Source organism: Bufo bufo, chromosome 1 (assembly GCF_905171765.1).
Source record: "Bufo bufo chromosome 1, aBufBuf1.1, whole genome shotgun sequence".
NCBI lineage: Eukaryota > Metazoa > Chordata > Amphibia > Anura > Bufonidae > Bufo > Bufo bufo.
The window spans coordinates 235,721,099-235,745,323 of NC_053389.1; the positions used below are offsets into that span (position 1 = coordinate 235,721,099).

The following is a 24,225-nucleotide window of genomic DNA, read 5'->3' on the forward strand; positions in this document are numbered from 1 at the left end:
TCCTTTCCTTCTGACCACTGCCACATGCCTATAGGGCAGTTTACCGCCACATATGGAGTATTTCTGTAAACTGCAGAATCAGCGTAATATATATTATGGTTTATTTTGCTGTGAACCCTTGCTGTGTTGCAAGAAAAAAATTAACATAAAATAAAAAAAAATCTACCAAGAAAGTGACATTTTTACATTTCATCTCCATTTTCCTTTAATTCTTGTGTAACACCTCAAAGATTACCAAAGTTTGTAACAGTTTTGAATAATTTGAGGGATGTAGTTACTAAAATGGGGTAATTTATGGGTGGTTTCTATTACGTAAGCCCCTAAAAATCACTTTAGAACTGAATTGGTGCTTAAAATAATGGTTTTGGAAATTGTTGAAAATTTGAAAAATGGCTTTTGAACTTCTAAGCCTTCTAACATCCTAAAAAACGAAAATGACATTAAACAAAATGATGCCAACATAAAGTAGACATATAGGGAATGTTGAGTAATAAATATTTTATGAGGTATCACTTTGTTTAAAAGCAGAGAAGTTGAAATTTTGAAAATTGCTATTTCTTTCTACATTTTTGGTAAATTTGGGATTTTTCATAAATTAAAGCTGAAATATATTGACTCAAATTTATAACTGTCACGAAGTACAATGTGTCATGAGAAAATCTAAGAATGGCTTGGATAAGTAAAAGCGTTCCAAAATTATTACCACAAAGTGACACGTCAGATTTGCAAAAATCAGCCTGGGATTTAAGGTGAAAATGGCTTGGTACTGAAAGGGTTAAGGGAGTAGTCTCATCTGAGACAAAGCTGTAATATCGGTAGGATATGCCCCCATTGTCTGATGGGTGCAGGTCCCACCACTGGGACCCACACCTATATCAAGAACGGAGCAGGCAAAGTGGTGGCCGGAGGAGTCTGGTCTGGTCACCACCAAGTGCTCTGCCCATAGAAGTGAATGGGAACGCACTGCTCATGACTGGTCACCGCTCCTATTCACTTCTATCGGCGCAACGGAAATAGCCGAGCCAGCGCTCGGCTATTTTCGGCAGCCCCATAGAAATTAATGGAAGGCGGCTGCGCGTGTGCCCTTCACCACTTTTGGGGCTATATTTAGGCAACCTCTTTAAATCAGGAATATGTAATTAACAATGACGACAGCCAGTTCCTGACCTGGGGAAATTCATCAGTGTAGGCACATGGCAGGAGAGATGGAAAACTTTGGGACACTTCTCACAGCAGAGCAGCTCGCCACCGTTCTGACACACAGCGCACCAGTCTTCATTGGGATCGTCTTCTTTTCCACCACTCTCTGTCACATGATTCTGAGTCATCCAGTCACTTGATCCCGACAGTGACCCCTCCTGAACGACGTGGCGGTCACCAGTACTGTCTGGAGTGTCCCTCCGTGGCCCTGCATCAAATTTGGTGGTCCGATTGCCATTTCTATCGAGCAGCATAGAGGTTAGGAGGCTTCCTGAGTAATCTGACTAAAAAAACAAACAAAAACAAAACAGAAAGGCAGAAGTAACACATTAATGAGTAACACAATATAGTACTTATAAATAAAAAATGTACAGTAAAATAAAGCTGTTGTCAACCATATGTCAAGATCACACGTTCTAAAGAGCATTTACACCCTCCAAAAAAAATATAAAAAAAATAATGTATATTCACACAGCAAACAGTCTTCCAGGAGATCAATACAGCCTCCACTATTGCAAGTCAGACTCCACTTTCTCTCCATAACTAGACAGGGACCCGGGAACAGATCTTGTAGCAGTTACAAGAAGTAACCTTATACAATGGCAACCTCCAACCTGCAGCAGTCCAGGACATGCTGGGAGTAGTAGTTTTTCAACAGCTGGAGAGCCACAGGTTTGAGAGCACTGCCATACAGAGGCACTGCAGTCAATTGATGCCAGTCTGGGAGACAGATTATATTAGAATATTTTTGTCTTACGTTGTGGGAACGTTGTTGCTGCTGCTGGCGTCTGTTCACTTGTTTTACCACCACCACCGGATAATCGAGTGTCTCGCTGTCCACACTGTTCTCAGACTTTATTTTGATGGGCTCCAGTCTGACTATAGGTACTTTGTGTGTTGAGTCAGCACCTCCGCTTGGTTTGCTGAAAGACCCCGTGCTGCAGAACAGAGGAGAAAACTGTTAGGCTGCAGCTACACAGCAATTTTGGCTGCGACACACACTGTGCCAACAAAGTGGCAGCAAGCACCAGCCCAGAGGCACAACCAATCCAACACTGCTGGAATTTTTGCAATTCTGGGTTTGCAGCAACTTGGAAGTCACAATGTGACCACATTCAGTTAGACTGTCGTGGCCACAGTCAAAATGGGTAAGTATTCTCAAAAGAGCCAAATTCAGGGTGTCTCACCTCCCACAAGATCCACACACTACTCTTCTAACATACTCTGTGCTGCGAGGAACTTTGCTGCTTTTATGTGACTCTCAGAGTCTATATTCCTTCTACTTGTCAGTCTGTATTCTCGCATAGGATCTGCACACTTCTTTCCTGACATACTTTGCGCTGCTGGACACTAGAAAAATCACACATAAATCCATGAAACATGCACTTACCTTTCACGACTGCCCACACTGGATGCGCTTGAGGTACGGATTGGAGGGTGAATATTGGCCATGGACCCTGAACAGAAGAGTCGATTATTATACAATGGCCTGTCAGGTAGGGGTCGTTATACGCACAAGTCCAGGAATAATAAAACCCTTGTTTCTGTACCTAGCGGAGATGGTACTGAGGAATTGGGGGATTGGACGGTTCGGTGGGACACCATGCGCTGCTGGTGACTCTCTATAGCAATGTCTTTACGCATCAACTTGTCCATCATGACGTGATCAGTGCTGTCAATCTGTAAGAGAAACCAGGCAATGAGCATGGTTCTGCCCTCTTAGGAACTGATAACTGCTCCCTGGTAGGACTGCACACTCGCTAATGGTCGCTCAGAGGTCGGCCTCACTTGCTCCTCAAGACATCTCATACATCTTGTTACAAACGTCTCAGCTCCACAAAGCTACAAGTAACGATGAGATGAGTGGACATCAGCTTCACCTAATACACAGTGTAATAGGGAGATTAGACTGTGAGCTCCGGAGGTCAGGGATTATGGTAGCGATACACTGTGTGTGAGATGAAAGATTACATTACCAGCTCCCTGAGTGAGGGGTGATGGGAGTTCTGGATCTCGGACTGTACTTACATCAGGCAGGGGAGGGAGGTTAAAGGAATTTGCTGCTGAAGACACCAACTCCATAACGGGTGAGGACAGACCTTTCCCATCACAGCCAGCCACACTGCTGATGGTTGGACTGGATGGGGTAGAGCTGCCGCTAATGGCCGGGTGGGAAAGGCTCTGGTTTCCAGTGGCCTGCCACTAAACAATAAAAGAGACACGGATTATTAAAACCCGATGCCACAGCGAACAAAGAAACATTTAAAGGGGTTCTAGTTCACTTTGTATATCAATTCTTTACTTCTTTCCAATATATCTGCTTGCTGTAGGTGAAAGGCAGCACTTATTGTTTACAACCACAGGCTGAAGGCTTCCTCAGGTCCAGCTGATACACAGATTTAACACAATATAACAAGCATTTCACCTGTATGTTAAAGGATAACTGTCATTTTGCTGCTAAAAGAGTGTTGCTAGGTGTCCTCCGTCTCCCAGCTTCTTCATTCAGAAGACGGAGGACGTAGAAGTGGGCAGTCCCTCACCCTGCGTGCTCGCTCTCGTCTGAACCAGGAATTTACTTCCTGCATAGAGAGCTGTAAATCACGTTCTAAGCATTACACCAGGTAGCCAGCCACGTGTGTATAAAAAAAAAAAAAAAAGAAAGGAAATATACATAAACCCCTGCACTGACGTTCAGCAGCGCAGCTCCGATCCCCTCAGTGAGTGTTTTGGAGATTGGGCTGTGCGGCTGCGTTTGTGTCCTGATCTCCCGTTCAGGATGGCCGAGCCGGAGAAAATGTTTATTTCAGACAGGGAGGCAGTCCATCCCCCCCCCCATCCCTCCTCTCCCCTGCAATTAAACAGGATGGGCGAGCGGTTCAGTAGATTGTCAGCTGTAAATCTACTGTAACTGCGGACTTCAGTGGATGTCTGCCGCTTAACCCCTACCTTGCTGCGGTCCATAGGGACCGCTGTAAGGAAGGGGTTAACGGTGAGGAAACCCCCCCCTCCCCTCACAGCGCTTCGCTTTTCTGCTGTGGCAGGCTCTGGATTCCACATAACAGAAGGAGGGAGCTCCCTCTTTCCCCCCTCCCATCAGAGGCTGCTCTGCTGATCAGGCTTCCTATGAATGGAAAATACACTGCAGTACACTATACAGTGTACTCCAGTGTATTTTAGAACCCTCAGACTCACTGGATCTTCAAAAATCAACTGGGTCCGAGTCAAAAAAGTGTAAAATAAAAGAGCAAAAATTTTTTTTTTATAAAGATAAAAAAAAACTAACATTTTCCCGTATACGCATATTTATAATTTACAAAAGAAACAATAAAATAACCTAAACATGTTTGGTATCGCCACATCCGTAAGAACCTACTCTGTAAAAATATCACCTTACCTCACCTCTCAGGTGAATACATTAAAAAAAAAAAATTGCCAAAAAATACATTTTTTTTGTTACCTAACATCACAAAAAGTGAAACACCAAGCGATCAAAAGGGCAAGTGCCCCACAAAATAGTACCAATAAAATGGTCACCTCATCCCGCAAAAAATAAGACCCTACATAAGACAATCAGACAAAAAATAAAAAAGCTATGGCTCTCAGACTATGGAGACACTAACATAATTTTTAGTTTCAAAAATGCTTATATGTGTGTAAAATTTAAATAAATTAGAAAAAAAATACATATTCGGTATTGCTGCGTTTGTAATAACCTACTCTATAAAAATATCACATGACCTAACCCCTCAGGGGAACACTGTAAAAATATATAAACTGTTCCAAAAAGACAATTTTCTTGTCACCTACCATCAAAAAAAATGCAACACCAAGTGATGAAAAAGGTGTATGCCCCACAAAATAGTACCAAACCGACACCTCATCCCGCAAAAATTGAGCCCCTAAGACAATTTGCAAAAAAAATTAAAATAAAACCATGGCTCTCAGACTATGGAGACACTAAATTATTTTTGTTTCAATAATGCTATTATTGTGTAAAACTTAAGAAAAAGAATACATATTATGTATTGCCACTTCCGTAACTACCTGCTCTAAAAAGATATCACATGACATAACACCTCATGTGAACGCAATAAAAATAAATAAAAAATGTGCAAAAATAAAAATTTGGTCACCTTGCCCCAAAAAGTGTAATAATGATTGATCAAAAAATCATATGTACCCAAAAATGGTACCAATAAAAATGTCAACTCTTCATGCAAAATATGAGCCCAATCATTAAGGGGTTAAATGTAACAGCCACCACAAACTCCAATTATATATTTCATCGGGCAATAAATTATATATATTTTATTGCCCGATTAATTATATAATTGGAGTTTGTGGGGGCTGTTACATTTAACCCCTTAATGACTGGGCTCATATTTTGCATGAAGAGTTGGTTTTTATTGGTACAATTTTTGGGTACATATGATTTTTTTGACCAATCATTACACTTTTTGGGGCAAAGTGACCAATTTTTTAGATATTTTTCCACAATTTTTATTGCGTTCACCTGAGGTGTTATGTCATGTGATATCTTTATAGAGCAGGTAGTAACGGACGCGGCAATACATAATGTATACTTTTTCTTTAAGTTTTACACAATAATAGCATTATTGAAACAAAAATAATTGTGTTAGGGTCTCCATAGTCTGAGAGCCATTGTTTATTTTTTATTTTTGCCAATTGTCTAGGTAGGGTCTCAATTTTTACGGGATGAGGTGGCGGTTTGATTGGTACTATTTTGGGGGGCATACACCTTTTTGATCACTTGGTGTATTTTTTGTGATGTAGGTGACAAGAAATAGTTTTTTTGAACAGTTTATATTTCTTTTTACAGTGTTCCCCTGAGGGGTTAGGTCATGTGATATTTTTATAGAGCAGGTCATTGCGAACACATCAATACCTAATATGTATATTTTTCTAATTTATTAAAATTTTACACACAAGCATTTTTAAAACTAAAAAAAAAATATTATATTTTAGTGTCTCCATAGTCTGAGAGCCATAGCTTTTTTATTTTTTGGCCGATTGTCTTATATAGGGTCATTTTTTGCGGGAGGAGGTGACGATTTTATTGGTACTATTTTGGGGGGCACATGCCCTTTCGATCGATTAGATTGTGGGTTACCAAAAAATTTATTTTTGGGCAATTTTTTTTTTTTATGTGTTCACCTGAGGGGGTTAGGTGAGGTGATATTTTTACAGAGTAGGTTCTTACGGACGCGGCGATACCAAACATGTTTAGGTTATTTTTCTCTATTCATTTTTTGTAAATTATAAATATGCGTATGGGAAAATGTTAGATTTTTTTTACACTTTTTTTTACTCAGACCCGGTTGGTTCTTGAAGATCCAGTGGGTCTGAGGGTTCTAAAATACACTGTATAGTGTACTGCAGTGTATTTTCCATTCATAGGAAGCCTGATCAGACTGCCTGTCAAGCTTACATACGAAGGCAAGGCTGGATGCCTGTGTATGGCGTCCAGTTGCCATGCTAACCATCACACGCTGCCACAGCAGAGCAGCCTCTGATGGGGGGGGGGGGGGGGGAGAGGGAGCTCCCTCCTTCTGTTATGTGGAATCCGGAGCCTTCCGCAGCAGAGAAACGAGGCGCAGCGCCAGGAGGGGAGGGGGGAGCTTCCTCACCATTAACCCCTTCCATATAGCGGTCCCTACGGACCGCAGCAAGTTCGGGGTTAAACGTCAGACATCCACTGCAGATACAGTAGATTTACAGCTGACAATCTACTGAACCGCTCGGCCATCCTGTTTAATTGCAGGGGAGAGGAGGGGTGGGGGGATGGACTGCCTCCCTGTGTAAAATAAACATTTTCTCCGGCTCTGCCATCCTAAACGGGACATCAGGGCACAGAAACACAGCAGCACAGCCCGATCTCCAAAAAAAACAAACACTCACTGAGCGGATCGGAGTCCAAATGCAGGGACCGCTGTGATTGCTCCTCTGCCAGGTGCCCTGACAGCTCTGCTGTCGGTAGCACCCGTTTAGATGCTGGGGTTAATGCTTACCATTGTTTTTATGTGTCCAGGCTGAACAGCCACTTACTAAAATGTATGGGCTCTCAGGAGGAAGAGAGCGTGAAGTGTGGACAACTCAGGCAGCGCGTTCCCGAGATTAGCACAATGCATTCTGGGTAGTAAAGGGAAGGCGGGCTTAGCCGTAGGGGGAGGGCTTGGCGGCCATCTTGAGAGGAGAGGCAGAATGAAGTCTGGTGAATAACGGTTGCTATGGACGGAATCTTCTTAAATATGGGGGTATGTGAGGAAAACAAATGAGTGATTATGGATTATCACCTCAGTAGTAACTACATATGAGAAAATTTTATTGAGTTAAAATATGACAGTTATCCTTTAAAGGGGTTTTCTCATTTATCGTGTAGACAAACTTAATACAAGGCAGTTACTAATGTATTATTATCCATATTGCCTCCTTTGCTGGCTGGATTAATTTTCCACCACATTATAGACTGCTCATATGCAGGGGTTACAGCCACCAATCCAGCAGGGTGGTCGCAACCAGGGTGGTGGAGTCGTTGGCCTCTTTGGTGGCCAGAAGCACGTGTGCGCGCATATGCCGGCACTTTTTCTTTAAGTTTTTTATTTTTTAAACTAGTAAAACAAAATTTGCCATCTCCATAATTGTACTGATCCGCAGAATAAGGTCGCAAAAACAAAACCCAAAACACCTTGGCCGAGTTGCCATTTTTTTTTCTAATTTCACCAAAGAGTTTTTTTTTCCCGTTCTCCAAGCAAGCTATGGTAAAATAAACAAACAGTGGCATTACAAAATACAACTTGTCCTGTAAAAAATAGAAAATGAAAATAAAATTATGGCTTTTGTAAGGCGGAGAAGGGAAAAAAAAATTAAGCGGTGTCCCGAAAGGGTTAAAGAGAGATTGTCTGAATTATACAAAAATCTGCCCGCCGCCATTAAATACTATAACATAAAAAAATATTCTACACTTGTTTCTCCCAGGCCGTCCCTCTGAACCACAGCTCGGGTCCTAGTCCCTGTTTGCCTACAAGGCTGCATTGGCGACATTTAGGTATACAGATGCAGCAGCTAATCAGTGTCCTCGGCGATATACAGCAAACAAAAAAACGCTCAGGACAGTGAGTGGCTGCAGCAGTCATGTGCCAGATACCTGAACGTCAAGTTTGCTGCCTTGAAACAAACTTTGAGTAGCGAACAAAAGTTCATATCTTAACACAAGAGATGGAGAGACTGTATCAAGTCTATAGGTGGAGTTCATACCTGCTTCATGGCATTCTGGGCCATGTAGGCCACTCTCACTGCGTTGGGTGCACCTCTCCGGGGAATGTTCTGCATATGAATCTCTGGTGGAGGGTACCGCAGAGGTTGCTGGGAAATCATACCATTAGCCCGTGGATTGATATTCTGGACAGTCATAAACCGCTGCCCCTAATGGAGGAAACATAGGAGGATTAGTTCAGGATCAGATTGTTAATCCTATATAAAACACACAGATCTGCATATGATTTGTACACAACAGGAGACTTCCAATGACAATTATCTCTAAAATGTATTATTTTTTTATAAATACACCATTCTCACAGCACTCACAATCCTTTTAAGTTCCCCAGAGCTGTACCTGACCAACTGGCGGTTGATGGGGTCCGGGTGCTTGGACTCTTGGATTATTCACGACCATAGGTTGAGACGCCATGTTGGCACTTTGCCGTCGTTGCCCCTGCTGTCTCTGGGCGAGGAGTTGCTGGTGCATTTGTTGGAGGCGGAGCTGCGCCAGGTTAATCTGCGATGGGAATTTGTATTGCTGGTGGCCGGGTGGGTTCCCCTGAGAGTTTTGGCCGTCCACAGGAGCTGTCTGCTGAGAGGGGTCCACCAAGTCTTCAATTACTAGAGAGCCTGAGAAAGAGGGAGAAGTCACACACCGCAACCCTACACACAGCAGGGGTCAGAAACACACACCACAATGTACACAGTTAGAAATTACCTAAGTTAAAGATATGCTGAGCCCAGGAATTTGCATCGCACAAAAACTGAACGTTGTTGGTTATGGGGGCGACATCCCAGCGAGCGCGCAGTAGGTGACGGAGCCGATATGTGATCTGTGAGAGAGAGCAAAATGCGATTGATGCAATACGTAACCAAAAAGAAAACTGGCTCAGAAACTGCACAAGACATTACTCCATCTTTGGGGATTATCACAGACTCAGGAGCTATGTCTGTACCATCAGCAGCGGGTGCTAGCGGTAACATCTGACAGCTAACACGCCGCTGCAACAACCAGAATCTGAGCTAGTTCTGATAGTCATTTGCAGAGGTTGGCCAACCCATAACAATATATATTTAAACTAGCCATATGTTACGACACAAACTGATGCATGCCTTTATGTCACTGGAGTCGCAGGTCAAATTGTCCCCCCCGGTTGCCAGTGCATGGGCTATGTAAGTAGCACAGGGCTTCAGCTGCCCTGTCCGTTGGAAGTAAAATAGTTGTTACTTGGTTTACTTTTTCAGCTGCATCCTCTGCTGTGCAAGTGCTGAACCACTTCCACCTTATAATGATTCAGCCGTGGATTGCTAAGAAAATGGTCATGTGAGTGAAGAACATGATGACCACCATTTTGATTCCTACAGATAAAGAGGGAGCGGCTGCCACTCTGCACTATTTACACAGGCCATGGACCAGCAGCCAGCGGTCCTTCTGACTGGCATAATGGAGAAATAAAAGCTTACAACTACAAAAAGGAATGAGACACAGATTGCACGTTCACATGGTACGTATTACGCCACTGCTGCCAAGATTAATTTCTAAAAATGAGTAGGAGGCACTTTGTATAGGTTTTGACTAAAATGCTTAGGCCTCCTCACCACAGTGGCCTCTTTCGAGTAAGTCCTACAATAATTTGATGCAGTATTACATGTCGACCACCAACGCCACTATGCAGCACCTGGGAGGTAGCAAGACCCAGCAGCCTCCTGCTGAGCGGCTAAGCCCAACCTCAGCACTGGTCCACACCAACAGGCGTAGCACCACAACTGCTGCCATGCAGCACGTGAATAAATCCCAATAGCTCAAGAGACTGCATAATGTCTGGAGAGTCAGCCGGACACAAACTGCTGCATTCTGTGATTTGTGTCCAGACGATTCTCCGTTTGTCTGCCGGAACAGCTTACTGGAGTTTCATACCAGAGATGTGAAACTAGCCTAATCCTCTAGATGCCAGTCAATAGAGATGCTGTGTCACCCCTGCAGAAGGTCCGTCATGGAGTGGCTAATCCGTCTAATCGCTTAGATGCCAATCAATAGTGACCATGGAATCTGAGCCGTTAAGGGCACGTGGCTCAGTAGCTCAACTCTTGTGCTCTCACTTTTTTATTTATTTTTTATTGGCCAAGACTCCTTTCACACATATGGTGTAAATTCTGTCGAGCTGTTACAGCACACAATGCATAGGATCGGCAGGACACAAAACGCATCATGCCGAAATGCGGACGGATTTCCACCGGATCCCATTATAGTTAATGGGGCTGGCAGGCATGCCAGAATTTACACTGCAGGTGTGAATATAGCCTAAAACTACAAAATGTTTGATATTGCCGCATTGAAACAATAAAATTATAAGGCAATTCATCTCGCACAGTGAACAATGCTAGAATTGCTGCTTTATGTTCAACAGCCCTACAAAAAAAAGGCATAAGTGATAAAAACCCTCATCAAACATCAATTGAATAATAAAAGGTTATGGCTTTACATCCTTTAAAGACTGCACAAACCAGACGAAAGCTGCACTTATGATAAAGGGATACGTGATGAAAGCCACCAACCAAGCCAATGCAAAGGCATATGTCAAACATGTACGCAGAGGACTGAAAGGCCTCCCTGCGGACTCTTTAATATACTAGGAATTCAGGTTGCAGCTCCACCATATATTAAGGTAGCATAAGACTAGACGCCTACTGGTTAATGGTCATATGAGCCAAGTTGTCCACCGAGATGCCACACTCACCAATCGTTTGCTGTACAGGAGCGCGGTGCTGCTGCCGCTGGATACTGCCCACTTAGAAAAATAGACCACGTGCTCCAGCTGCTTGGAGAAGCCGTCCACTTCGCTCTGCTGCTTCAGCAGCTTCATTCTCCTTTCCTTTGCCAGTGCCTGAGAAAGAACCAAACTTTAGGCTTTTTATTTACAAATGGGATTTTGGGGACGGTTTCACTGGTAGTGTGCAAAGAACTGTGAAAGTACAACAAACTAGCACTAAAGAGCACTAGTTTGGTACCTGCGTGTCTCCAACTGTTGGAAACCATTCCTAGAAACACACCAGAAGCTCCTTGTCCATAATATACTCCAGAGCTGCACTCAGTCTGCGGGAGGAGTCCCTGTGTACATACATCACTAATTACTTAACTGTACCCAGTTATTTTGAGTTACATTATGTATTATATTTCAAAGCTGGACTCGCTATTCTGCAGTGTCAGACTGTTCCAGTGATCTGCATTCAAAGAAGAAATTTCTTTTTTTAACTGACCCTTGCAGCCAGGAGAACCGTTAACTCAGCACTGGAGTACAATACAGGCAGTAACACAGGACCGTACAGGATAAGTACTGCATCCACATAGTAACGCCATTAGCAGAATTTTGAGCGCAGGAAATGCGCCTAATGGCTGCCAATGATCTTATGTAATCAATGGGGAAAATATAGCGAGAGCAGCTCTGGAGTAAAACAGAGCATGTAACTCAGGATCACTACAGGATAAGTAAAGTATCGGATGTACACAGTGACTCCAGCAGCAGAATAGTGAGTGCAGCTCTGGAGGATAATACTAAATGTGAGGCTTCATGCACACGACCATGTCCATTTTGCGGTCTGCAAATTGCCCATCTGCAAAGCCGTGTGCATTTTGTACTTTGGGGAATGGAACGTCCTGCCCATAAAAGAGCAGTCCTATCCTTGTCCATGATAGGGACAAGAATAGGACATGTTCTATTTTCTTTTTGCGAGGCCACGTAATGGACAGCACACGGAGTGTCCGCATCTTTCCCAGTCCCACTTAAGTGAATAGGTCTGCATCTGACCCGAAAAAAATGTCGCTCGGAGGCGCCCCAAACCACAGTCATGCGCAGGATGCCTAACTCAGGATAAGTAACGTATGTACATAGTGACTCCACCAGCAGAATAGTGAGTGCAGCTCTGGAGTATAATACAGAATGTAACTCAGGATCAGTACAGAATAAGTAATGTATGTACACAGTGACTCCACCAGCAGAATAGTAAGTGCAGCTCTGGAGTATAATACAGGATGTAACTCAGGATCAGTACAGGGTAAATAATGTATGTACACTGTGCATCTCTATGCGTGACCTATAACACAATGGTCTTTACCTCCAGCTGGTGTAACAGGGCTTTGCCTTTCTTATTAATCTCCACCATTAGTGTAAAAATAGCAACTTTTATATCTTGCTCCACATGTTTTTGGTTCTGGTTAACTTCATGGATTCTAAGGAAAAAGAACGAATACTTATGAAACGTGAGGTGCTGCAGAAAAACTGTCAGAGCAGAAAGATCATCCAATTAAAAAGAGTGGTGGTGGCTGCAGCGGATGGAAACATTTACCATAGAGACTGCAATGCAGCAATGGGAAATGTGACACAAGCAACCTTCTGACCCCCCAAATCTCTACGCAGCTCCCAGATTTTCTATTTCTAGTGCACAGTTCCTCACAGTGCATCTTGTGATCTCATCCTATGTAACAAACCTGTTCTGGATTTGGTCTCCGGTGAATTTTATATATTTGTTCTTCTCCATTAGTTTTGCTATGAGTGTGTCAATGATCACCTTCTGGCTCTGAAAAGCCTCTTCTATAAACTGGTACCTAAGGCAGAGAGAGATATACTCAGAAGAAAAAGATCAAAACCACTTCTTAACCCCTTCAGTACCGAGCCACTTTTCACCTTAAATCTCAGGCCGATTTTTGCAAATCTGACATGTTACTTTATGTGTTAATTCCTTTCGGCTCTTACTTATCCAACCCATTCTGAGATTTTCTCGTGACACATTGTACTTTAGGTTAGTGATAAATCTGAGTCAATATGTTTTACAAAAAAGCATTAAAAACGTAAAATAAAAAAAAAGAAAGAAAAAGAGAAATTTACTGAAAATTTGGAAAAATTCACAATTTTCTAAATTTTAATTTCTTGGCTTTTAAGGCACATCGTGATACCTCAGAAAATAGTTATTACTTTAAATTCCCCATAGGTCTACTTTATGTTTGGATCATTATGTAAATGACACTGCTTTTTTAGGACATTAGTAGGCTTAGAATTTTAGAAGAAATTTTTAAATGTTAAGAAAATTTCCAAAACCCACCTTAAAGACCCATTTTAGAAACTATACCCCTCAAGTTATTCAAAACTGATTTTACAAACATTTTTTTTAACCCTTTAGGTGTTAACAAGGAAAATGGAGGTATAAATACAAAATTTCACTTTTTTTGGTTTCCAGATTTTCGTCTTTAATCCATTTTTCCTGTAACACAGCAATGGTTAACAGCCAAACAAAACTCAATATTTATTATCCCTAGCCTGTAGTTTACAGAAAAACCCCATATGTGGTCGTAAAGTGCTGCAAGGGTGCTCAGCATGTTTTTTTGATGGCAGATTTCACTGGGATGTGCCATGTCACATTTGAAGACCCCATGATACACGCCTACTGTAGAAACTCGAAAAAAGTGACCTCATTTTGGAAACTATAGAACAAGGTGACAGTTTTATTGGTATTACTTTGGGGTACATATGATTTTTGATCCATTAATATCAAGCTTTTTGTGAGGTAAGGTAACCAGTAATGGCTGTTCTGGCAGTTTTTATTTTTTTCTACGGTATTCAACCGACAGGACATATCGTGTTATTTTTCTAGAGCTGGTCATTACGGACGTGACTATACCAAATATATATTTTATTTTATTTATTTCTTTTAAGTTTTACATAATAAAGCATTCTTGGGGGGGGGGGGGGGGAATCACGTTCTTGTGTCTCCATTTTCTGAAAGCTTTTTTTTTTTTCTGCCGATCGTCTTGTCTAGTGGGCTCATTTTTTGTGGGAAGAGTAGTGGTACTATTTTTGTGTACATATGTTTTTTTGATAGTTCAATATTACACTTTTTGTGGCAAAAGGACCAAAAAGATTGCTGTTTTGGGGTAGATCATGTGATATTTTATATAGCCGGTTGTTACAGATGTAGCGATACGAGATATGTCTGGTTTTATATATTTTTTCTTCTATTTTTTAAAATTGTATAGGTCATTACAGATGTAGCAATAACTAATAGGTCTTTAATTTATTTCAGTTTTACAAAATAAAAGCATCTTTGAAAAAATAATTCTTTTCGCCAGTTTCTGAAAGTTATTTTTATTTGGTACTTTCTAGGTCCATATGATCTTTTGCTCATTTAATATTACACTTTTTTGGGGCAAGGTGACCAAAAAAAAAAAATTGTTGTTTTGGCAGAGTTTGCATTTAATTTTTTTACGGCGTTCATCTGACGGAGTGGATCATGTGATATTTTTATAGAGCCAGTCGCTATGGACGCGGCAATACCTAATGTCTTTTTTTTTTACAATTTTATGTCTTTATTATAGGAAAGGGGTGTTTTTTTTTACTTGAAACTTTATTATGAAATTTTCTTTAATACTTTTTATTTTTGTCCCACTGTGGGACTTTATCTTCTGGGGGTCTGATCCCTTCTACAATGCATTAAAATACATGCTTCCTGTATTGTAATGCATTGACTGTCAGTAATACTCTAACAGTTTGCCTGTAAGGGCTCATGCACACGACCATAAGGCTTTTTCCGTTTCCTTTCCGTTTTTCCAGTTCCGTTTTTCCGTATGCCACATACATTATACAGTAATTACATAGAAAAAATTGGTCTGGGCATAACATTTTCAATAGATGGTTCCGGAAAAACTGAACGCATACGGAAGACATACGGATGCATTTCCGTATGTGTTCCGTTTTTTTGCGGACCCATTGACTTGATTGAAGTCAAGCACTGTGATTTGCGGACAAGAATAGGACATGTTCTATCTTTTCACGGTACAGAAATACTGAAACGGACTGCACACGGAGACACTTCTGTTTTTTTTGCTGAACTATTGAAATGAATGGTTCTGTATATGTACCGCATACTGAACAAAAAAAAAACGGCCAGTATACTGAACGCAAAATACTGTCGTGTGCATGAGCCCTAAGATCCAGCCTGGTGGCTGGATCTCATAGGCTTCCATAGGAGGCAAGCTCTGATCCCTGTGTAAGCCACCGGGTCACCACAGAGACCGGATGGGGTGGGAGAGGGTGCCCGTACCCTCTGCAAACTCCATGCATAATGCGGTCAGCGCTGACAACGGCATACAAGGTTTAATACGCCGGCATCGGAGTATTCACAGATGCTGGTGTATAAAGCAGGGGCTTGGCTGTCAGGAACAGCCAGACCCCTGCTGCTGGTCAAGTGGGTGCAGCTCCTTCACCCTCCTGATCAGAGCACCAACCATCCACAGCACTTTGACTTTGTCCTGCAGTGCCGTACATGTATGGCGCTGGGATCCTACAGGTTAAAGGGGCTCTGATGCACTTGATCACTCAAGTCATGCAGTCGCTTTCTAACGAATGGAGGACGGATCCATTTTCTATTGTGGCAGTGAAAACGGATCCGTTTGGCTCAGTTTCATCAGACACCAAAATGCTGATGCAAACTGATGCATTCTGAGCAGATCTTTTTCTATTCAGAATCAATTAGAATGCAAATTGCTCCGTTTTTTACCGCTTGTGAGAGCCCTGAATGGATCTCACAAATGGAAAGCCAAAACGCGAGCGTGAAAGTAGACTTACTCGAATGGAGGCTGTGGTGTAAAGAACAGAGGTCTGTCATAGCTACATTCATGCATCATTCAATTCTAGGGCAGAAGCTGCTCCCCCTACCTGTGCTCCTTGTGCTCCTGAAGCTGACAGTCTCTGCAGGTCAGTTTATCGCAGGTTTCACAGTAAAGTTTCAGCTGCTCTTTCTTGTGGAACGGACAGAATACGGGACGCTGACTATTTGCTCCCACTGCTTGGGGAAAAAAAATAAAGTAAAATAATAATAATAATAATCAAAAGTGCATATATAAGAGCCTCCAAATTCAGATCCCCAAGCCTCTTACCGGGAGGAACCTCCTCTTTTTGCCGGACTGTGTGGTCCTTTGTGAACTTCACCCTCTGGTGGGCCTGCACACAGTTCTTACACAGCCATTCCACGCACTCCACACAGAAGCCGCGCGCCTCCGCATTGTCCTCACAGCTCGTGCAAACTTGCTGAAATTAAAGTTAACAATGGAGGATGAAGGTGTCGCTCCACCGGTGATCAGCATTATACATCCAGGTATAAAATCGGCAGAAGTTTCTGGAACCAAATATTGTCAGAGGGTCGAGCTTCCATCATCTCCATAAGCAGCAGACTGCAGAACTTGAATGCCAGACCCCTGAAACTTTTTGAACAAACTTCTGCCTTTGGCTCAAAAGACTGAATGAAAATGGTCAAATATATACTGCTGTTTTTTTGTTTGTTTTTTTAAGAAAAAGCTGTTTTTATGCCACTTTGAGCCAATGGCAGAAGTGGGCTGAAAGTAAAGGAGAAATGTGAAGGAAGAACTTTTGTCTCCTTCCTGCCTGAAATGTTTCTAGCTTTGGCTCAAAACTTAGCAAAAAAAAAAAATAAAATAATAAATAATAATAATAATAATAATAATAATAATAATAATAATACTGCGTGTGGCTGATGGCGGCTGTTACTCAGATACTTGAAAATTCTCCACACAAGAATTTTCTGCTTCCTGTGACTGCAAGCTCACATGTACTAGCCACCGTGGCCGCCAAGGAGCGGCTTTATCATTCTTTAGCCAGGTAGCATTCCTCAAGTACAGTGTCGGCTCATTGCATCATCCCTCACCTGACTGGGCTTCTCCACGGTGCTGCTGGGGACTTCTGTGGTGTCACGTACAAAGAAATTTTCTATAATGTCCCTCTCCGCACACTCCTGGTTGCACATGGGACACCGGATGATTCCCACTGTAAGAGACAAGAAACAGGTATAAGCTGACAACTTATATTTAAGGAGGTTCTTAACGGTTTTCCCATCAGTAATTCACTGTGGGGAGATATACGACTATCGGTGTTACAAATGCCAGCCTTATTATAAATTTCATAGGCGCAGAATGCGCCAAATTTATTAAGAGGCCCCTTAATAAATTTGGAGCATTTCCAGGCGCTAGACTTTTAAAACACCACCAGCTATGAGCTGGCGTAGAATTGAACTATCAGTTACTGATGTAAATAACAGTATATCAGGTGGGCTGCAGAGGTCATGCCCCCTCCCGCTAAGCCCTGCCACATTGTCCAGTAGTTTGCGACTTGGAATAGTGGCGTAAATACTTTAATAAGTGTCCCTCATTGATTCAAATCGAATGGGTTGGGGGATGGGGGAACGGTCATCTCTGGACACCAGGTAGGTCCATGTTTTGTGGACAGAAATAGGAACAGCCATTTGAATCAGGCTGGGTGACTTTTCTAGGTCTAGTGTTGTTGGCACAGTTGTGAACTTTAACGGCTTATTAATGAGTTTTCTATCGACCTGACAGCCGGAGGAGACTCAATTTGTAATGTTAATTCAAGAAGCAATTAAATATATTTAAAGACATAGGGGCAAATTTATGAAAATGTCTAAAACAAAAAAATAAACTTTGTTGCCCATAGCAATCAACCACAGCGCAAGTTTTATTTTTAAAGAGCAGATTACATGAAACCTGTGCTGTGATTTGTTGCACAATAAGAAAAAAGTCACGGTTGGTTTGCAATGAAGGAAACAAAACCTAGAAATACAAGGAGGGGCTGGAGCCACTATCTTCTACAACCTGGATTCTGACCTTAAAGATCAGAGTTAAATGAAAACTCAGGCCTAGGTCTTGAATGGGGGGGGGGGGGGCGCATTATAGGCCTTGGATAACCCAATTTAAAGATAATCTGCCCGTGTAATAGGACCTTGAGTTATTCAATAAAATATATCTGTATAGTGCCACCTGCTGTTTCTTATTTCTTTGTCCTGCTCACTGAGAAGGCCGCACTTGCTCAGTTTCATCCTTCAAATGCCTCCTTTACTAATGGATTTTTAATAGACTTTACCCCCCCCCGCCAAAGTGCACCTTTCCCTGTGCACTTAAAATTCACTTTTCTACACACCACTGACTTCTCAGCTGTGTACAGAGTACGGACTCTACACTGTATGAATGGGGCTGCAGAGAATGGCGTACGGGCAGGAGCAATATATTGGCTGAGAGTCTCGGATTAGATCAGAGTGAGGGCTTAGTCCATATATAATGTTTGCATCTATTGTGTAAGTGGTAAGTGCATTATTTTCTGTGATTCTTCCTTTATAAATCTAGCCATTTACATATGCATAGTCATTTATTACATCGTGCAGGATGTATTATTTTTATCTTATCTTTTTACAGTGATTTTTATGATGAGAAACAACTCCAGTCACAGCCTTTTAACCCCTGAAGGCCAGTGGCAGAGCTTGATTAAGAATGCAATGATTTACCCATACATAGCAATGATAAACCACGGCAGTCTATGGTAAAAGTCATTAGAGAAACACATGTTAAAGTCCCCTAAGAGTTATAAAAATAAATGTGAATATAAATAAAAATAAATTATTTTTAAAAAATCCAAAACAAAAAAATAGAAACCCGATTTATTTTTATTTTTTTAATAAAACCACTGGCATTATCGTGTTTAAAAATGACTAAACTATTAAAGGGAATGTGTCACAGAACATTTTTTTTTTGCCAGTTAAAACCAAATAACACATCCTTTCCTTTTCACATCTTTATTTTCTGATTGCAGATTTTCACAATCTATGTTTAGAACCTGATTATAGAGGCTGTCATCTTGCCTGAGCTGTTTTAACAGCATTTATAGATATGCTTTACAGCAGCCACATGAGCCATAGACACAATGGTTTGGAGCTGACCCCATTGACTAATATTGAAAAGTTTTCGGGGCATGCTCTGTGACCTGTGCAGAGGTCATTGTACAAGGAAAGAATACATAAGTTTTGACAATCTATTGTGAACGGGGGATCCTGTCTTATCCATATATAGGTGATATTTGTCATGCTAATCCTGCCTGTAAATAAGAACCAAGAAGTGGCGCCTATTATCAGGCTTAGAGGTCAGTGCGAAAACTCTGGATATTTTTTTTTTTAGGTGGATAATGATATGCAAAATTAAAGATTTTTAAAAATTCTTTAAAAAATGTTTAACATAAAAGCAATTTAAATGGGTAATTTTCTGATGAGATATTCTCTTTAAAATATAAATATTTATCCTGTATTGTGAATGGCGTAACAAAATTTTTTTAATAAAAAATCAAATAGAAAGGGGATCAAAGTCACACTCCAAAATGTTATCAATGAAAAATACAGATCATCCCACAAAAATTGAGCTCACACAGCTAAACTTAAATATAAAATAAAATGTATGGGGATCAGAATATAGCAAAGAAAAAAGGACTAAGTTATATTTTTTTTTTAGATATAAAAAAAAAAAAACTATAAATTTGGTATTGCTGTATTCATACTGACCCACAGAATGAAGTTATGCTGTAAAAACAAACCAATAAACTATTTCGGAATTGCTCTTTCAAATTCCACATTTACATTTGTTTTTCAATTTCCTACTACAGCAAATATGAAATGGTGGCATAAGAAAGTACAACTTGTACCACAAAATAAAAAACAAAAACATAAGCCCTGATATGGTTATGTGAATGGAAAAATACAACTTATGGATCCAGGAACACACAGTTAAGGGTCCATTCACAGGTCCGTAGTGTATTGCGGATCCGCAAAACACCCGGCCGGCAAACCCACAGAACTGCCTATAAGATATAAACAATTTTTCATATTAGTTTGATTAGGTTGATTCTGCATTCATAGGTTTGTAGAAGTTAGGATTAAGGTATTTTTCTTAACTCTGTTCATATTATAACATTTTTGCTGTGAAGAGGCATGTGATCTCTGCTGAGTCAAATTCAGTTTTGAGAACTGCAAAACTAAACCAAGCATCTGTGATAATATCTTGTAGGCAGAGAAACTGCCCAATAATCTTACATAAAACCTCTGGAAGAGCATGACATTGTGAATGGATTAATGGAATTTATTTACCAAAAAAATCACACATATAGAAACATAGAATGTGTCGGCAGATAAGAACCATTCGGCCCATCTAGTCTGCCCAATATACTGAATACTATGGATAGCCCCTGGCCCTATCTTATATGAAGGATGGCCTTATGCCTATCCCATGCATGCTTAAACTCCTTCACTGTATTTGCAGCTACCACTTCTGCAGGAAGGCTATTCCATGCATCCACGACTCTCTCAGTAAAGTAATACTTCCTGATATTACTTTTAAACCTTTGCCCCTCTAATTTAAAACTATGTCCTCTTGTAGCAGTTTTCTTTTAAAATATTCTCTCCTCTTTTACCTTGTTGATTCCCTTTATGTATTTAAAAGTTTCTATCATATCCCCTCTGTCTCGTCTTTCTTCCAAGCTATACATGTTATGGTCCGTTAATCTTTCCTGGTAAGTTTTGTCCTGCAATCCATGTACTAGTTTAGTAGCTCTTCTCTGAACTCTCTCCAAAGTATCAATATCCTTCTGGAGATATGGTCTCCAGTACTGAGCACAATACTCCAAATGAGGTCTCACTAGTGCTCTGTAGAGCGGCATGAGCACCTCCCTCTTTCTACTGGTAATGACCATTTCTCTAGTAATGACCATTTCCTTTTCCATTTGGTGTATCCCTCCAGGAACATCAACCCTGTTAAAACTCTTTGTGTCATCAGAAAAAAAGACACACCTTACCATCGAGGCCTTCTGCAATTTCACTGATAAAGATATTAAACAATATGGGGCCCAGAACAGATCCCTGAGGTACCCCACTGGTAACAAGACCATGGTCTGAATGTACTCCATTGACTACAACCCTCTGTTGTCTGTCCCTCAGCCACTGCCTAATCCATTCAACAATATGGGAGTCCACGTACAGCCTTATTCTACATAATTAAAAAAATTATCTTTATTTCATGATGGAATAACCTTTGGATGGTAATATATTTTCCTAAAAAAAGCATTTTACATTCAAAAAAATCCGATTTTTAAAAAAAAATCATTGATTTTTATCCACACTGCGTACATGTGCATTCCACACTATTTATAGGCCCCATTGTAAAATTGCCTATTCTTATCTGCAATACAGACAATAGGACACATTCTAAAATTGGTGGTGCACGGTGGGGACAGTACCCGGACGACATCCATGTCCGCATATTTTGCACCCCCCATAGAAATGGGTCCACGTGCAAGTCACAAAAAATGCAGGCCTGAAAGTACAGTCGTCTAAATGGAGCCCAATACGTCATGTTAGGTATTCTAGTCTGCTCCAAATACAATTTTTGTAATAACATTTTGAAGAGAAAAAAAAAAAAAAAAAAAAAGACAGTCTGCGGCAAAAGTATACACTGCCGGTGACTGGAACATACACTTATTGTACATTTATTAAAGGGGTTATCCCATCTTAGACAATGGGGGCATATCGCTAGGATATAATGTAACGAAAAAGGTAGGGGGCGGCACCAATGCTCCGGCTGGATACACGAGGAGAAAGACGCTGTGTATGGCTGGAGAGGACCCACACGATCGGCGGTGCTCAGCTAAAGAAGCGAGATGCAGAAATCACGGTAATGTAGAACAGAATGAAATAGCGGCACTCAACCGTGTGGAGTAAAATCAGCAACTTTATTGTTCAAATGCTACATCAGGCAGGGGGCGGACAATTCAAAACACACGCATTGATCAGCGGCGGCCGTTTCGCGCAAAATGCGCTTCTTCTGGCTGTGCGTCAATGCGTGTCCACACATCACTCCTCTTAAATACTGGCGTGGACAGCTGTCAACAATCGACAGATCAGGCCACGTCAGCATCCAGGTGATGTGCTAATATGGGGATACATTATAGACACAATATAAAAACAATGTACGTGCAAAAAACAAAGGAACATATACAAAACTGCACAGCGGAGAGCTTGACATGTTGAGGCTTTCACAAAAATGGACTTAGATCGTTCCTATCATTAAGTCCCAATTCCCCTAAGGCTTGTGTTCGCAATATCCACTTAGCCTCTCTCTGCAGTGTCTATCTCCTCCCTGCACAGGGGCGGACACAGTTTCAAGACCAGAGAAAGAGACACAACTAGTGTCACTGTCGTGGGCACTCCTGATATGCTCTATAAACCTGGGACAACCTTTCCCTGTCTTTACAGAGTTAAAATGTTCTCTTACCCGTTCGAACAGGCATCTAATGGTTTTCCCGATGTAAAATCGCCCACATGTGCACAACAATAAATATACTAGATAAGTACTGCGACAGTTGATAAAGGTATTGATAGTATGCCTAATGCCAGCAAATTCAATACTCTTTTTCTGTGAATTGTTGTTGCACAGTGAGCAACTTCCACACCTGTAATTACCTTTTGGCAAGTTACTTTTTAGCCAATTCTTGCTCTTCTCTTTCTGTAGCCTACTCCTAACAAGCTTGTCCTTGATAGTGTGACTCCTTCTAAAGGAGATAAGGGGTCTCTGTCCTGTCAGCTCATTGAGGGTTGCGTCCCTCCTCAAAACGTCCCAGTTCTTATATATGACAGACCGGATACGATCTGCCATTGGACTGTATTTGAAGGAGAACGCAAATCTAGCACCCTTGGCTGGATCAATGTCCCCATCCTGCTTTTTGTTGACAATGTTCAGAAGGCCGTCCTGTGAGAAGTTGTTCTCAACCCTTTTCATATCTCTGCTTAATGTTTCCTCAGGGTAACCCCTTTTTATTAGGCGTTGTCTAAGGTCGTCAGCCTGTCTATGGTAACCGCTACTTCTGCTATTGATGCGTCTCAACCTAATGAACTGCCTGTACGGTACGGCCTTTTTAACACTCCGTGGGTGGAAGCTGTCGTGGTGGAGCAAGGAGTTGGTCGCCGTGGGCTTACGAAAGCCCTCCGTGACCAACTCGTCGCCTTCCACCAGGACAGCCACATCCAGGAATTCAAGCCTATTTCCTACAAAATTCATGGTGAAGGTCATGCCCATGTCATTCTTGTTCACATAATCTACAAATTCTTTGCATTCTTTTTCTGTACCCTCCCAAACAATGAAGAAGTCATCTACATAACGTAGATAGACTTTCAATTTAGAAAGAAAAGGGTTGGTAACAGAGTAAATATACCTGTCTTCAAGTCTGGCGAGATATATATTGGCAAAGGTGCAGGAGACGGGGGTCCCCATTGCCGTGCCCAGTTTCTCGCCTAAACCAGTTATTTACCAAATTGGAAAAAATTGTTCATCAAAATGAACCTCAACGCCTCCCCAACAAACTCACAGTATATAGGGCCCCTACCCACGTTCGCCACGATGTCCAGGATCGCCTCAACACCCGCATCATGGGGGATGCGGGTGTAGAGGCTCTCCACATCGAGTGATACGAGTTGGTAGTCCTTCTGCCAATAAATCTCTTTCAGGGCCAAAAGAAAATCATTAGTGTCCCTGAGATAGGCAGGGGCGCTACTGAGTACTGGTTTTAGAAGCCACTCCAAATACTTGGATAAAGGCTCAGTCACTGAGCCAATCCCCGCGACAATGGGGCGTCCCGGGGGATGGCTCAGCGACTTATGCACTTTTGGAAGAAAATACCAAGATGGCTTTGCCGGAGATAGAGGAACAAGTTTGTCCAACATGTTTTTGGCTAAAAAGCCAACATCCACATATTTCTGGACGAGAGACTGTAACAACTGCTGGGTATTAGGCAAAGGGTCACCCCGTGTCCTTTCATACACGGAAGTATCACCCAGTTGTCTGAGTGCTTCATTAATGTA

The 24,225-nt window shown here is 41.6% G+C and overlaps 1 protein-coding gene across 3 annotated transcripts in view; it reads right to left on the reverse strand.

Moving 5' to 3' along the window:
• TRIM24 (tripartite motif containing 24) overlaps positions 1 to 24,225 on the reverse strand; it is a 102,808-nt gene that overhangs the window by 16,494 nt on the left and 62,089 nt on the right. The window contains exons 2-15 of one of the 3 annotated variants that reach the window (XM_040437388.1): positions 17,191 to 17,309; positions 16,406 to 16,556; positions 16,185 to 16,311; positions 12,965 to 13,081; positions 12,592 to 12,706; positions 11,217 to 11,363; positions 9,197 to 9,311; positions 8,834 to 9,108; positions 8,476 to 8,643; positions 3,229 to 3,402; positions 2,751 to 2,880; positions 2,591 to 2,657; positions 1,958 to 2,138; positions 1,168 to 1,484 (exon numbers count right to left, since the gene is read on the reverse strand). In XM_040437388.1, coding sequence (XP_040293322.1) covers positions 1,168 to 1,484; positions 1,958 to 2,138; positions 2,591 to 2,657; positions 2,751 to 2,880; positions 3,229 to 3,402; positions 8,476 to 8,643; positions 8,834 to 9,108; positions 9,197 to 9,311; positions 11,217 to 11,363; positions 12,592 to 12,706; positions 12,965 to 13,081; positions 16,185 to 16,311; positions 16,406 to 16,556; positions 17,191 to 17,309 — 2,203 coding nt within the window. Of the gene's footprint in view, positions 1 to 1,167; positions 1,485 to 1,957; positions 2,139 to 2,590; positions 2,658 to 2,750; positions 2,881 to 3,228; positions 3,403 to 8,475; positions 8,644 to 8,833; positions 9,109 to 9,196; positions 9,312 to 11,216; positions 11,364 to 12,591; positions 12,707 to 12,964; positions 13,082 to 16,184; positions 16,315 to 16,405; positions 16,557 to 17,190; positions 17,310 to 24,225 lie in introns of all 3 variants that reach the window. The other 2 variants (XM_040437380.1, XM_040437396.1) reach the window with 2 other exon arrangements.